Source organism: Ranitomeya imitator, chromosome 3, assembly GCF_032444005.1.
Source record: "Ranitomeya imitator isolate aRanImi1 chromosome 3, aRanImi1.pri, whole genome shotgun sequence".
NCBI lineage: Eukaryota > Metazoa > Chordata > Amphibia > Anura > Dendrobatidae > Ranitomeya > Ranitomeya imitator.
In genome coordinates this window covers 513,027,642-513,044,471 of record NC_091284.1, presented here as the reverse complement: position 1 = coordinate 513,044,471, position 16,830 = coordinate 513,027,642, and the positions used below count along the sequence as shown (strand labels likewise).

General features: G+C 43.8%; 1 protein-coding gene across 2 annotated transcripts in view; it reads right to left on the bottom strand.

The window, feature by feature from the left end:
• Positions 1 to 331: 331 nt before the first annotated feature.
• Positions 332 to 16,830, bottom strand: part of GEMIN8 (gem nuclear organelle associated protein 8) — an 89,638-nt gene continuing 73,139 nt past the window's right edge. For both annotated transcript variants that reach the window (XM_069757742.1, XM_069757741.1), the window contains exon 4: positions 332 to 1,352. In XM_069757742.1, coding sequence (XP_069613843.1) covers positions 1,096 to 1,352 — 257 coding nt within the window. In that variant the 3' untranslated portion in view covers positions 332 to 1,095. The remainder of the gene's footprint in view (positions 1,353 to 16,830) is intronic.

Sequence of the window (16,830 nt, the reverse complement as noted above, 5' to 3'; positions counted from 1 at the left end):
TGTTCATATCTTTCCCATTGCATCTGCTACACAGCCATCACCTGCCTCTAATAGCAGCAGGTCAAGATTATGGTGACACCACGAATAGTATGGTAGAAACAAAATCCATTCCTGATTTTACCACAATCCTTGTGCATGACATGCATATTTTACCACAACCCAATGGGTGAGATTTCAGGGAACAATATGTCAAGTGGCCAGAAAATCATGCACATTTTCCTTGCTATATGTGAATTGGATTCATTCACCACACTGTGATTTAATGAAGATTCACAATCCATAATCAATATAGAAGATATGGGTGAAATTGACATATCTGAATGAGACCTAAGATAGTCAACAACATTTTAATAATTCTTAAGCAGGAAACAGTAGACAGAAGAGGACTTGAAGTACATTAGTGCAACCATTTGAGTAAAAAATTTTAAAACATAAAGATGGCTTGTATGTAAACATGTATCTGCAGAAAAATAGGAATCAGTCAGCAGGTTTTTGCTATGTATTCTCTTACAAGCATGATGTAGGGGCCCAGATTACAGCAGTGTGTCACTTCATGGGCCGCTTGTTGTCATTTTGATAAAATCAGTTTTCGTTGCAGCAGATCTAGCAGATCTCTGAATGTGGAGTCCTGTGTAAACAGGGGCTGGTGTAAACAGGACCCATGCTGCAGAGAACAATGGCAGCCTACGTGCACTTATCGATCATTCAATGTGTGTGTGGGAATTACAGCTGTCTGTTTAAACAGGCAAAAAACAAAACCACCACTGATCAGCACACAATTGTTGTTTAGTGCCGCACATTGGCCGGTGTAAAGGAACCCTAACGTGACCCACTATGGGTGACACATTAAATCAAACACAATGTAATCAGGTCTGTGATTGGTTTTCACCTGGATTTCAACTCTGAATAATTGTTAAAATCCACTTGAAAAACTGTTTGTGAACATATCCTGTGAGTTTGGATGCAAGGTAGGAATCTATTGCTCAAGTAGGTGAACACCCAGCTGTACGGCTCCTTTTACAAGTTGATACAGCTGTGGTTACTATTATTACTCCTACATACAGTAATGGAAAGTGCTCATCTCCGCCCAGAGACTTATAGCTTTAATGGGATGATCGGCCAGTACTTGGGCAGTTTTTTATCACAATGTCTATCAAAGTTGAGTTGCATGGCAGTTTCCATTCCTTGGATTTGTGCAGCATCTTCTCCGTAAAGTTTCTTCATCTCTATTCTGCGTCTTTCTCCAGGTTTTTCAGACGGAGGATGAGTTGATCTTTTGGTGGGGATGTGCAGATCATGACCGGCATCTACATATTGCTCATGCATTTCCTCCTCAAGTTGCTGCTGTCGCTCTAAAACAATAAAAGTTATACTTTATTACAAAAAAAAGCATAAATGTATATCCTATCACCACAATAGGTTATAATCTGGTTATTAGATATAGAAATAATATATTTCCATAGTCCAAAAGATGCATCATGTGTACAATGGAGGGTTGTTCTCTTTGTAATGGGATTACCCATTTCCATAAATTGCATTTATTCTCTATGATGCTCCCAGCCATTTTATTCATTTCACCTTGTAGTTTGACAGTAACAAGTTTTGGCATTTTATCAGTTTACCAAAACATATTCAAGATACAGATACTTAATTAATATGAGCTTAAAGGGAACCTGTTAGCAGGATTGTGCACAGTAACCTACAGACAGTGTCAGGTCGGCGCCGTTATACTGATTACAATGATACCTGGTGATGAAATCCGTCTTGTGGTTGTTGTTTAATCTTTATTCTCAGTTTTCAGTTCATGAGATGCTCGTGCTCTGGGGCGGCTACATGTGGTGCTCTGATTACATATGGACGTTTATGGGTTTATGACAGGTCACTGATTCCTCAGTCACCTACCTCCTATTTTACATGCCAAATATACTATTGTTTGAAAAAATAAAACTTTCATCACGCAGGCGGTGCCTGCGTTGTAGCATGATACGATGTACAATATGCATACATTAATTTTGTTATGTTGGGAGAAAAAAAACACAATCAAAATGGTGCAGGCAGCCGTGCCTGTGCAGTAGTATCTATCGCAGCATGACAATTCGGCATGAGAAAATAATCGCAGATGTGAGCTGCCCCATAGAGTAACACTGGGTCGAGTGCTATGCGATGGTTTCTCTGAGTTGTTGCAGTACCGTATATACTCGAGTATAAGCCGAGATTTTCAGCCCATTTTTTTGGGCTGAAAGTCCCCCACAAAGTCGAGTCATACCCGGGGGTCGGCAGGGGAGGGTGAGCGGGGGCTGTGTAATTATACTTACCTGCTCCCGGCGCGGTCCCTGCAGTCCCGGCTTCTTCCAGCGCTACATATTCTTCCTGTACCGAGTGGTCACATGGTACGGTACCGCTCATTACAGAAATGAATATGCGGCTCCACCTCCCATAGAGGTGGAGCCGCATATTCATGACTGAAAATGAGCGGTAACTGTGACTGCTCAATACAGCAAGAAGATGCAGCGCCGGGAGAAGCCGGGACTGCAGGGACCACGCCGGGAGCAGGTAAGTATACTGGGAGGGGAGCGCTGCGCGATATTTACCTGCTCCTCGTTCCAGTGCGGCTCCGTCTCCAGCGTCCTCTGGCTGTAACGCTCAGGTTAGAGGGCGCGGTGACGTAGTCAGTGCGCGCCCTCTGCTGAGCGTCAGTGCTGGAGACAGAGCCGCACGAGGAGCAGGTAAATATTGAAAGCGCCGGCGTTCTGAGCAAGAGAGGGGAGTATGTGATTTTTTTTTATTGCAGCAGCATTCTATATGGCACAGCTTGATAAGGAGCATCTATGGGGCCATAATGAACGGTGCAGAGCATTCTATATGGGGCACAGCTTGATAAGGAGCATCTATGGGGCCATAATGAACGGTGCAGAGCATTCTATATGGGGCACAGCTTTATATGGAGCATCTATGGGGCCATAATGAACGGTGCAGAGCATTATATGTGGGGCACAGCTTTATATGGAGCATCTATGGGGCCATAATGAACGGTGCAGAGCATTCTATATGGGGCACAGCTTTATATGGAGCATCTATGGGGCCATAATTAACGGTGCAGAGCATTATATGTGGGGCACAGCTTTATATGGAGCATCTATGGGGCCATAATGAACGGTGCAGAGCATTCTATATGGGGCACAGCTTTATATGGAGCATCTATGGGGCCTTAATCAACGGTGCAGAGCATTCTATATGGGGCACAGCTTTATATGGAGCATCTATGGGGCCATAATGAACGGTGCAGAGCATTATATGTGGAGCACAGCTTTATATGGAGCATCTATGGGGCCTTAATCAACGGTGCAGAGCATTCTATATGGGGCACAGCTTTATATGGAGCATCTATGGGGCCATAATGAACGGTGCAGAGCATTATATGTGGGGCACAGCTTTATGTGGAGCATCTATGGGGCTATAATGAATGGTGCAAAGCATTCTATATGGGGCACAGCTTTATAAGGAGCATCTATGGGGCCTTAATCAACGGTGCAGAGCATTCTATATGGGGCACAGCTTTATATGGAGCATCTATGGGGCCATAATGAACGGTGCAGAGCATTCTATATGGGGCACAGCTTGATAAGGAGCATCTATGGGGCCATAATGAACGGTGCAGAGCATTCTATATGGGGCACAGCTTTATATGGAGCATCTATGGGGCCATAATTAACGGTGCAGAGCATTATATGTGGGGCACAGCTTTATATGGAGCATCTATGGGGCCACAATGAACGGTGCAGAGCATTCTATATGGGGCACAGCTTTATATGGAGCATCTATGGGGCCTTAATCAACGGTGCAGAGCATTCTATATGGGGCACAGCTTTATATGGAGCATCTATGGGGCCATAATGAACGGTGCAGAGCATTATATGTGGAGCACAGCTTTATATGGAGCATCTATGGGGCCTTAATCAACGGTGCAGAGCATTCTATATGGGGCACAGCTTTATATGGAGCATCTATGGGGCCATAATGAACGGTGCAGAGCATTATATGTGGGGCACAGCTTTATGTGGAGCATCTATGGGGCTATAATGAATGGTGCAAAGCATTCTATATGGGGCACAGCTTTATAAGGAGCATCTATGGGGCCTTAATCAACGGTGCAGAGCATTCTATATGGGGCACAGCTTTATATGGAGCATCTATGGGACCATAATGAACGGTGCAGAGCATTATATGTGGGGCACAGCTTTATATGGAGCATCTATGGGGCTATAATGAATGGTGCAAAGCATTCTAAGAGCATCTATGGGGCCATAATGAACGGTGCAGAGCATTCTATATGGGGCACAGCTTTATAAGGAGCATCTATGGGGCCATAATCAACAGTGCAGAGCATTCTATATGGGGCACAGCTTTATAAGGAGCATCTATGGGGCCATAATCAACGGTGCAGAGCATTCTATACAGGGCACAGCTTTATAAGGAGCATCTATGGGGCCATAATCAACGGTGCAGAGCATTCTATATGGCACAGCTTTATGTGGAGCATCTATGGGGCCATAATCAACGGTGCAGAGCATTCTTTATGGGGCACAGCTTTATATGGAGCATCTATGGGGCCATAATGAACGGTGCAGAGCATTCTATATGGCACAGCTTTATATGGAGCATCTATGGGGCCATAATGAACGGTGCAGAGCATTATATGTGGGGCACAGCTTTATATGGAGCATCTATGGGGCCATAATGAACGGTGCAGAGCATTCTATATGGCACAGCTTTATATGGAGCATCTATGGGGCCATGAACGGTGCAGAGCATTATATATGGGGCACAGCTTTATATGGAGCATCTATGGAGCCATAATAAACGGTGCAGAGCATTATATGTGGCATCTATATATATAATTGCCTAAGGGTGTTTCCGTCTGTCTGTCTGTCCTGGAAATCCCACTTCTCTGATTGGTCGAGGCCGCCAGGCCTCGACCAATCAGCGACGGGCACAGCATCAATGTAGAAATCCCGCGCCTCTGATTGGTCGAGGCCGCCAGGCCTCGACCAATCAGCGACGGGCACAGCGACGATGATGTCATAAAGGACGTAGATATCCCGCGTCTCTGATTGGTCGAGGCCGCCAGGCTTCGACCAATCAGCAACGGGCACAGCGACGATGATGTCATAAAGGACGTAGAAATCCCACGTTTTTGATTCAGCGACGGGCACAGTATCGACGTAGATGTCATAATGGTTGCCATGGCGACGATGATGTCATAAAGGTTGCCTCGACCAATCAACGACGGGCACAGTCTGCCGCGAATTCTGGAATCATCATTGCTTTCCTCACGGGGAGAGTGATGCTACGTTTAGAGGCAAGAAAGGATAACTGCATCCAGGTATCACAAACATGCAACACACATTCACACTCCAGGCTACCAGGGGGAGCTTCTGCTCCTATTTATTAGGTCACTAATAAATCTATAATCTATCTATATATATAATTGCCTAAGGGTTTTTCCGTCTGTCTGTCTTTCTGTCGTGGAAATCCCGCGTCTCTGATTGGTCAAGGCCGCCAGGCCTCGACCAATCAGTAACGGGCACAGCGACGATGATGTCATAATGGTTGCCATGGCGACGATGTCATAAAGGTTGCCTCGACCAATCAGCGACGGGCACAGCGACGATGATGTCATAATGGTTGCCTGGCGGCCTCGACCAATCAGCAACGGGCACAGCGATGATGATGTCATAATGGTTGCCATGGCGACGATGGTGTCATAAAGGTTGCCTCGACCAATCAGCAACGGGCACAGCGACGATGATGTCATAATGGTTGCCATGGCGACGATGATGTCATAAAGGTTGCCTTGACCAATCAGCGACAGGCACAGCGACGATGATGTCATAATGGTTGCCTGGCGGCCTCGACCAATCAGCAACGGGCATAGCGATGATGATGTCATAATGGTTGCCATGGCGACGATGTCATAAAGGTTGCCTCGACCAATCAGCGACGGGCACAGCGACGATGATGTCATAATGGTTGCCATGACGACGATGATGTCATAAAGGTTGCCTCGACCAATCAGCAATGGGCACAGCGACGATGATGTCATAATGGTTGCCATGGCGACGATGATGTCATAAAGGTTGCCTCGACCAATCAGCAACGGGCACAGCGACGATGTCATAATGGTTGCCTGGCGGCCTCGACCAATCAGCAACGGGCACAGTGACGATGATGTCATAAAGGACGTAGAAGTCCCACGTTTCTGATTCAGCGACGGGCACAGTATCGACATAGATGTCATAATGGTTGCCATGGCGACGATGATGTCATATAGGTTGCCTCGACCAATCAGCGACGGGCACAGCGACGATGATGTCATAAAGGACGTAGAAATCCCACGTTTCTGATTCAGTGACGGGCACAGTATCGACGTAGATGTCATAATGGATGCCATGGCGACGATGATGTCATAAAGGTTGCCTCGACCAATCAGCGACGGGCACAATCTGTCGTGAATTCTGGAATCATCATTGTCCATATACTACGGGGACATGCATATTCTAGAATACCCGATGCATTAGAATCGGGCCACAATCTAGTCTATATATATAATTGCCTAAGGGTTTTTCCGTCTGTCTGTCTGTCTGTCCTGGAAATCCCGCGTCTCTGATTGGTCAAGGCCGCCACGCCTCGACCAATCAGTAACGGGCACAGCGACGATGATGTCATAATGGTTGCCATGGCGACGATGATGTCATAAAGGTTGCCTCGACCAATCAGCGACGGGCACAGCGACGATGTCATCATAATGGTTGCCTGGCGGCCTCTACCAATCAGCAACGGGCACAGCGATGATGATGTCATAATGGTTGCCATGGCGACGATGGTGTCATAAAGGTTGCCTCGACCAATCAGCGACGGGCACAGTCTGCCGCGAATTCTGGAATCATCATTGTCCATATACTACGGGGACATGCATATTCTAGCATACCCGATGCGTTAGAATCGGGCCACAATCTAGTAGCTTTATATGGAGCATCTATGGGGCAATAATGAACGGTATGGAGCATCTATTTTTATTTTTGAAATTCACGGGTAGCTGCTGCGTTTCCTACCCTAGGCTTATACTCGAGTCAATAAGGTTTACCAGTTTTTTGTGACAAAATTAGGGGGGGGTCGGCTTATACTCGAGTATATACAGTATTTCAAAGTTGGGAAATCATCTCCCAATCTCTTCATACCATGCACTGTCCTCCCTCCCCCACTGCATCTAGTTCACTCTCTGACTTTGAAGCAGTTACAGAAGAAGAAGTAAGCAGGCTCCTTGCATCTTCTCGCCCGACCACTTGCACCAGTGACCCCATTCCATCACATCTCCTCCAGTCCCTTTTCCCGGCTGTCACCTCTCACCTAACAAAAATATTCAACCTTTCCCTCACTTCCGGTATTTTTCCCTCCTCATTTAAGCATGCCATCATACATCCATTACTTAAAAAACCATCCCTCGATCAAAACTGTGCCGCTAATTATAGACCTGTCTCTAATCTTCCCTTCATCTCTAAACTCCTCGAACGCCTGGTCCACTCCCGTCTTACCCGCTATCTCTCAGATAACTCTCTTCTCGACCCTCTTCAATCTGGCTTCCGCTCTTTACACTCTACTGAAACTGCCCTCACTAAAGTCTCTAATGACCTACTAACAGCTAAATCTAATGGTCACTACTCCATGCTAATTCTCTTGGATCTCTCTGCAGCATTCGACACTGTGGATCATCAGCTCCTCCTCACTATGCTCCGCTCCATCGGCCTCAAGGACACCGTTCTCTCCTGGTTCTCCTCCTATCTCTCTGACCGATCCTTCACTGTATGTTTTGCTGGTTCCTCCTCCTCTCACCTTCCCCTTACTGTTGGGGTTCCTCAAGGATCAGTCCTAGGCCCCCTACTCTTCTCGTTGTATACTGCCCCTATTGGACAAACAATCAGTAGATTTGGTTTCCAGTACCATCTCTATGCTGACGACACCCAATTATACACTTCTTCTCCTGATATCACACCGACCTTTTTAGAAAACACCAGTGATTGTCTTACCGCTGTCTCTAACATCATGTCCTCCCTCTATCTGAAACTAAACCTGTCAAAAACTGAACTCCTCGTGTTCTCTCCCTCTACTAACCTACCTTTGCCTGACATTGCCATCTCCGTATGCGGTTCCACCATTACTCCAAAGCAACATGCCCGCTGCCTTGGGGTCATCCTTGATTCTGACCTTTCATTCACCCCCTACATCCGATCACTGGCTCGCTCTTCTTACCTGCATCTCAAAAACATTTCTAGAATTCGCCCTTTTCTTACTTTCGACTCTGCAAAAACTCTGACTGTTTCACTTATTCATTCTCGTCTGGACTATTGTAACTCTCTACTAATCGGCCTCCCTCTTGCAAAACTCTCCCCGCTCCAATCTGTCCTGAATGCTGCAGCCAGGATCATATTCCTCACCAACCGTTACACCGATGCCTCTACCCTGTGCCAGTCATTACACTGGCTACCCATCCACTCCAGAATCCAGTACAAAACTACTACCCTCATCCACAAAGCACTCCATGGCTCAGCACCACCCTACATCTCCTCCCTGGTATCAGTCTACCACCCTACCCGTGCCCTCCGCTCCGCTAATGACCTCAGGTTAGCATCCTCAATAATCAGAACCTCCCACTCCCGTCTCCAAGACTTTACACGTGCTGCGCCGATTCTTTGGAATGCACTACCTAGGTTAATACGATTAATCCCCAATCCCCACAGTTTTAAGCGTGCCCTAAAAACTCATTTGTTCAGACTGGCCTACCGCCTCAATGCATTAACCTAACGATCCCTGTGTGGCCTATTTATAATAAAAAAAAAAAAAAGGTTCCTCGCATCATGTTCTCATACACTTTATGCAGTATTAGCCCTCTGTGTCTGTACTGCTACATACTTAGGCAGGTAACTGGTTCATGCAGCTTTACATGAACACCTGAGCCTTACACTATGGCTGGTCCGAATAACTAAAGCAATTGTTACCATCCACCTCTCGTGTCTCCCCTTTTCCCCATAGTTTGTAAGCTTGCGAGCAGGGCCCTCATTCCTCCTGGTATCTGTTTTGAACTGTGATTTCTGTTATGCTGTAATGTCTATTGTCTGTACAAGTCCCCTCTATAATTTGTAAAGCGCTGCGGAATATGTTGGCGCTATATAAATAAAAATTATTATTATTATTATAAAGTAAAACATATCTGACTGCAATGGTGAAGCTAGGCTCTGGTTCATGCTGTCCGTGGTTTGGGCTGCATGAATCTAACTATTGCTCAATACTAGGACACTTATGGAAGCAGACCACTTACAGAGCTGTGGAACCAGCAGCAAAACACAAAGGATATACAACCACAGAAAGCCTAGAATCTGCTGCAGAGTTTCTACATACTGTCTAAATACATTTACCAACCTCTATATTGTACTGTACTTAGCACATTAGCAACAAATACCTGATCTGAGAACCTAGCCTAAAGGGCTGAAGAGTATTTCTCATAAACGAGCCCTCTTATCCCTTAGACCAGGACTAGGTCTTTTCCACTGGGGCCTCAACAACATGGCCACAGATGTCAGAGTTAATCCTTCTATCATAATCCATGTGACTTTCATTTTTCCTCTAAATCATAACAATATGCTCATATGATGTCAATTATAGTGTTACACCAGAGATGGGCATGTTTGGCGATGATCACTAATTGTGCCAATACTATTACCCTAGCTGTGCCTCGCCAATAACTTGTTAGTGCCTCATCAGTGAGGCTCAGGTCACAGTTTGGGAAGCACGGTTTCAAGGGAACTTGTCAGGCCCCCTCACCGTCCCCAGCCGCTATCAGACTGATTTCTTTATTTTCATAAGGCATTTTATGTCCCTACTAACTGTAGTACTTGGAAATAGAAAAGATGGCAACACTATAAATCTATATCAGTCAAACTATTCTTTAAAAAAAAGGTTGTTTAAATCATCAGTGTCCAGAACAAATAAAGTACCGTATATTCAGCGTTCTATTAGTCTTTGTTATATTTTCAGTGTTATTGTTTTCCTTTTCTACAATATAATTCTGTTTGTGACAGATCAGGTTTCCAATTAACATGTGTTGGAAAGTCCTCTCTACAAAAGCCGTAGAAGCACACTGCAAACGCAGGACTTTTCTAATGACAAGTAGAGAAGTGCCTAGCAAAAAGCAATCAGACCACTTTCAGATCTTACATTTTCTTACCTCTCCATAAAAACAAAGACTGAAATCTGACTGGCTGCTAGAACGGCTCCATTGTTGGCAGACCCATAGGCCCAGTGTATAATGGTATGTGTTTGTGCATATAACGCTCATGAGGACGGCAGTCAGCATCAGTTTGGTCCTAAGTGTTCCCCTGCATAAGAGGTGAATTCAGATAACCTGCAAGAAACCGTAGCACCCAGCAGATCCTGGCATGAGTCAGAATTTCCCTGGTAAATGGCAGCAGATGCACAGCATACAAAAGGGTGATGAGGGGGAAGTGGGAATGTACAAAATCTCTTGCCGCACAAGTGCCAGGTTGGAAAAAGGAAAGCATCAAGTGGAAAAAATGAAGTAGCTCTGCCAAGCCATGAGCCAATTCCTGACAACCCAATTTCATGCAGTAAGGGGTATTTGGTTTTCATTTTAAAACATGTTTTTATCACAAGGTCTGGGACTTATCATTTCATAACTGTTAGTTATCAAGGAAGGGTGTGTCTGTCACTAATGCAGAATGGTAAGGGGTCTGATGATGAGAAAAGTCACCAACCAATCCTCAGAATCACCTGAAAAGAATGCTAAGGCTCAGTTCACATCTGCAACGGAGCTTCAGATTTCCATTAAAATGACGGACACAGACAGAAACCCAAAAGGACCCCATTATAGTCCATGGGATCTTTTGGACTTGTCATGTGACCTTCATTTCTTCAAAAAATTATGTTTTCCTGTACAAAAAGACAATATTTCTAATGCAGATGTAAACAGAGCCTAAAATGTGCACATCCACTAAACACATTAAAAGGCTGAACTGATCTATATGAATTAGACACTGCTAGACTGTCCTCATCTTGGAGAAAAAAAGGGTCAGGTGTGTAAATACAAACTGCTGACCCAATAACATGCTGGGGGAGCATCAGGAGACCTCCATACACAATACTCTTTCCATATACAGTTGTGCTCAAACGTTTACATACCACAGCAAATTTTTGCTTTCTTGGCCTTTTTACTGAGAACATGAATGATAACACCTAAACCTTTTCTCCACTCATGGTTAGTGGTTGGGTGAAGCCATTTATTTTCAAACTACTGTGTTTCCTCTTTTTAAATCATAATGACCCTAATCAAAAGTTTACATACCCCATTTCTTAATATAGTGTATTGCCCCCTCTAACATCAATGACAGCTTGAGGTCTTTTGTGGTAGTTGTGGATGAGGTTCTCTATTTTCTCAGATGGTAAAGCTGCCCACTCTTCTTGGCAAAAAGCCTCCAGTTCCTGTAAATTCCTGGGCTGGATAGCATGAGCTGGTCGCTTGAGATCTCCCCAGAGTGGCTCAATGATATTGAGGACATGAGACGGAGCTGGCCGCTCCAGAACCTTCACTTTGTTCTGCTGTAGCCAATGACAGGTCGACTTGGCCTTGTGTTTTGGATCGTTGTCATGTTGGAATGTCCAAGTACGTCCCATGTGCAGCTTCGGGGCTGATGTTTGCAAATTTGCCTCCAGTATTTGCTGATAACGTGCTGCATTCATCTTTCCTTCAACTTTGACCAAGTTTCCTTAGCTCACACATCCCCAAAATCAGCGATCCACCTCCATGCTTTACAGTAGGAATGGAATTCCTTTCATCATAGGCCTTGTTGACCTCGCTCCAAATGTAACATTTATGGTTGTGGTCAAAAGTTAAATTTGTTCCAGAAGTTTTGAGGCTTGTCTCTGTAATGTTTTGAGTATTGTAGGCAAGATACTTTGTGGCATTTGCGCAGCAATGGCTTTCTTCTGGCGACTCGACCATGAAGCCCATTATTCTTAAAGTGCCTCATTGTGCATCTTGAAAACAGCCACACCGCTAGGTTTCAGAGAGTCCAGTATTTCAGCTGATGTTATTTGTGGGGTTTTCTTTATATCCTGAACAATTTTCCTGGCAGTTGTGGATAAAATTTTTGTTGGTCTACCTGCCAGTGGTTTTGTTTTTACAGAGCCCCTGATTTTCCTTTAATCACAGTTTGAACGCTGCTGAATGGCATTATCAATTCCTTGGATATTTTCTTGTATCCCATTTCTGTTTTATACAATTTAACTACCATTTCCCTTCGATCCGTTGACAATTCTTTGCTTTCTCCATCACTCACAATCCAGAAACGTCAGTGGCTGGATGAAAGATGCAAGAGTCTGTCTGGATCCCAGAAACTCACTCAGCATTTATGCACACACTGATTACAAGCAAACAGTTGAGGATGTTACCTTTAGTAGCCATTCAAACCCATTTGTGTCAACTGTCAGGCATGTTATCAGGCCAGAATCACCAGGGTATGTGAACTTTTGATCAGGGTCATTTGGATGTTTTGGGGTGTCATTATGATTTAAAAAGAGAAAACAATAGTTTGACAATAAATGGCTTCACCCAACCACTAACCATGAGTGGAGAAAAAGGTTTGGTGTTATCATGGATATCTCTGAAAAAAGGCCAAGAAAGGAAAAATTCTGCCGGGGTATGCAAACTTTTAAGCACAACTGTATATTAACATACACAATCCGGGAATTTAGCATAAAATCAAGTGAGCAAATTTTCTGCGGATCAGATTCTTCCATATTAGCATGGGAAAAACGATTGATATGAGCAACTTCAAACGAGGCTAGCTCATTGGTGCTATACTAACAGCAGCCAGCATTTGAAAAAACTGACCCACTTTGTTATGTTAGGGTTTCTCGTGCAACAGAGACAAGAGTATATTATAATTATATATATATATATATATATATATATATACATACACACACATACACATATACTGTGTGTGTATATACAGTTGTATGAAAAAGTTTGGGCACCCCTATTAACCCCTTTACCCCCAAGGGTGGTTTGCACGTTAATGACCGGGCCAATTTTTACAATTCTGACCACTGTCCCTTTATGAGGTTATAACTCTGGAACGCTTCAATGGATCCTGGTGATTCTGACATTGTTTTCTCGTGACATATTGTACTTCATGACAATGGTAAAAATTATTTGATAGTACCTGCGTTTATTTGTGAAAAAAACGGAAATTTGGCGAAAATTATGAAAATTTCGCAATTTTCCAACTTTGAATTTTTATGCAATTAAATCACAGAGATATGTCACACAAAATACTTAATAAGTAACATTTCCCACATGTCTACTTTACATCAGCACAATTTTGGAACCAAAATTTTTTTTTGTTAGGGAGTTATAAGGGTTAAAAGTTGACCAGCAATTTCTCATTTCTACAACACCATTTTATTTTAGGGACCACATCTCATTTGAAGTCATTTTGAGGGGTCTATATGATAGAAAATACCCAAGTGTGACACCATTCTAAAAACTACACCCCTCAAGGTGCTCAAAACCATATTCAAGAAGTTTATTAACCCTTCTGGTGCTTCACAGGAATTTTTTGAATGTTTAAATAAAAATGAACATTTAACTTTTTTTCACAAAAAATGTAATTCAGCTCCAGTTTGTTTTATTTTACCAAGGGTAACAGGAGAAAATGGACCTCAAACATTGTTGTACAATTTGTCCTGAGTATGCCAATACCCCACATGTGGGGGTAAACCACTGTTTGGGCGCATGGCAGAGCTCGGAAGCGAAGGAGTGCCATTTGACTTTTCAATGCAAAATTGACTAGAATTGAGATGGGACGCCATGTTTCGTTTGGAGAGCCCCTGATGTGGCTAAACATTGAAACCCCCCACAAGTGACACCATTTTGGAAAGTAGACCCCCTAAGGAACTTATCTAGAGGTGTGGTGAGCACTTTGACCCAACAAGTGCTTCACAGAAGTTTATAATGTAGAACCGTAAAAATAAAAAATCATATTTTTTCACAAAAATTATCTTTTCGCCCCCAATTTTTTATTTTCCCAAGGGTAAGAGAAGAAATTGGACCCCAAAAGTTGTTGTACAATTTGTCCTGAGTACGCTGATAGCCCATATGTGGGGGTAAACCACTGTTTGGGCGGATGGGAGAGCTCGGAAGGGAAGGAGCGCCGTTTGACTTTTCAATGCAAAATTGACAGGAATTGAGATGGGACGTCATGTTGCGTTTGAAGAGCCACTGATGTGCCTAAACATTGAAACCCCCCACAAGTGACACCATTTTGGAAAGTAGACCCCCTAAGGAACTTATCTAGAGGTGTGGTGAGCACTTTGACCCACCAAGTGCTTCACAGAAGTTTATAATGCAGAGCCGTAAAAATAAAACAAAATTTTTTTCCCACAAAAATTATTTTTTTAGCCCCCAGTTTTGTATTTTCCTGAGGGTAACAGGAGAAATTGGACCCCAAAATTTGTTGCCCAATTTGTCCTGAGTGCGATGATACACCATATGTGGGGGGAACCACTGTTTGGGCACATGGGAGGGCTCAGAAGGGAAGGAGTGCCATTTGAATGCAGACTTAGATGGAATGGTCTGCAGGTGTCACATTGCGTTTGCAGAGCCCCTAATGTACCTAAACAGTAGAAACCCCCCACAAGTGACACCATTTTGGAAAGTAGACCCCCTTAGGAACTTATCTAGATGTGTGCTGAGCGCTTTGACCCACCAAGGGCTTCACAGAAGTTTATAATGGAGAGCCGTAAAAATAAAACAAAAATTTTTTCCCACAAAAATTATTTTTTAGCCCCCAGTTTTGTATTTTCCCGAGGGTAAAAGGAGAAATTCGACCCCACAATTTGTTGTCCAATTTGTCCTGAGTGCGCTGATACCCCATATGTGGGGGGGAACCACTGTTTGGGCGCATGGGAGGGCTCGGAAGGGAAGGAGCTCCATTTGGAATGAGGACTTAGATGGAATGGTCTGCAGGTGTCACATTGCATTTGCAGAGCCCCTAATGTACCTAAACAGTAGAAACCTCCCACAAGTGACACCATTTTGGAAACTAGACCCCCTAAGGAACTCATCTAGATGTGTTGTGATAGCTTTGAACCCCCAAGTGTTTCACTACAGTTTGTAACGCAGAGCCGTGAAAATTAAAAAAAAAAATCTTTCCCCCCAAAATTATTTTTTAGCCCCCAGTTTTGTATTTTCCCGAGGGTAAGAGGAGAAATTCGACCCCAAAAGTTGTTGTCCAATTTGTCCTGAGTACGCTGATACCCCGTATGTTGGGGGAAACCAACGTTTGAGCGCATGGCAGAGCTCGGAAGGGAAGGAGCGCCATTTGGAATGCAGACTTAGATGGAATGGTCTGCAGACGTCAGATTGCGTTTGCAGAACCCCTAATGTACCTAAACAGTAGAAACCCCCCACAAGTGACCCCATATTGGAAACTAGACCCCCCAGGGAACTAATCTAGATGTGTTGTGAGAACTTTGAACCCCCAAGTGTTTCACTACAGTTTATAACGCAGAGCCGTGAAAATAAAAAATCTTTTTTTTTCCCACAAAAAATATGTTTTAGCCCCGAGTTTTGTATTTTCCCAAGGGTAGCAGGAGAAATTGGACCCAAAAAGTTGTTGTCCTATTTGTCCTGAGTACGCTGATACCCCATATGTTGGGGTAAACCCCTGTTTGGGCACACGGGAGAGCTCGGAAGGGAAGAAGCACTGTTTTACTTTTTCAACGCAGAATTGGCTGGAATTGAGATCGGACGCCATGTCGCGTTTGGAGAGCCCCTGATGTGCCTAAACAGTGGAAACCCCCCAATTATAACTGAAACCCTAATCCAAACACATCCCTAACCCTAATCCCAACAGTAACCCTAACCACACCTCTAACCCTGACACACCCCTAACCCTAATCCCAACCCTATTCCCAACCGTAAATGTAATCTAAACCCTAACTGTAACTTTAGCCCCAACCCAAACTGTAGCCCTAGCCCTAACCCTAGCCCTAACCCTAATCCTAGCCCTAACCCTAGCCCTAACCCTAGCCCTAACCCTAACCCTAGCCCTAACCCTAGCCCTAACCCTAGCCCTAGCCCTAACCCTAGCCCTAACCCTAGCCCTAACCCTAGCCCTAGCCCTAACTCTAACCCTAGCCCTAATGGGAAAATGGAAATAAATACATTTTTTTAATTTTTCCCTAACTAAGGGGGTGATGAAGGGGGGTTTGATTTACTTTTATAGCGGGTTTTTTAGCGGATTTTTATGATTGGCAGCCGTCACACACTGAAAGACGCTTTTTATTGCAAAAAATATTTTTTGCGTTACCACATTTTGAGAGCTATAATTTTTCTATATTCTGGTCCACAGAGTCATGTGAGGTCTTGGTTTTTGCGGGACGAGTTGATGTTTTTATTGGTAACATTTTCGGGCACGTGACATTTTTTGATCGCTTTTTATTCCGATTTTTGTGAGGCAGAATGACCAAAAACCAGCTATTCATGAATTTCTTTTGGGGGAGGCGTTTATACCGTTCCGCGTTTGGTAAAATTGATGAAGCAGTTTTATTCTTTGGGTCAGTACGATTACAGCGACACCTCATTTATATCATTTTTTTATGTTTTGGCGCTTTTATACGATAAAAACTATTTTATAGAAAAAATAATTATTTTTGCATCGCTTTATTCTCAGGACTATAACTTTTTTATTTTTT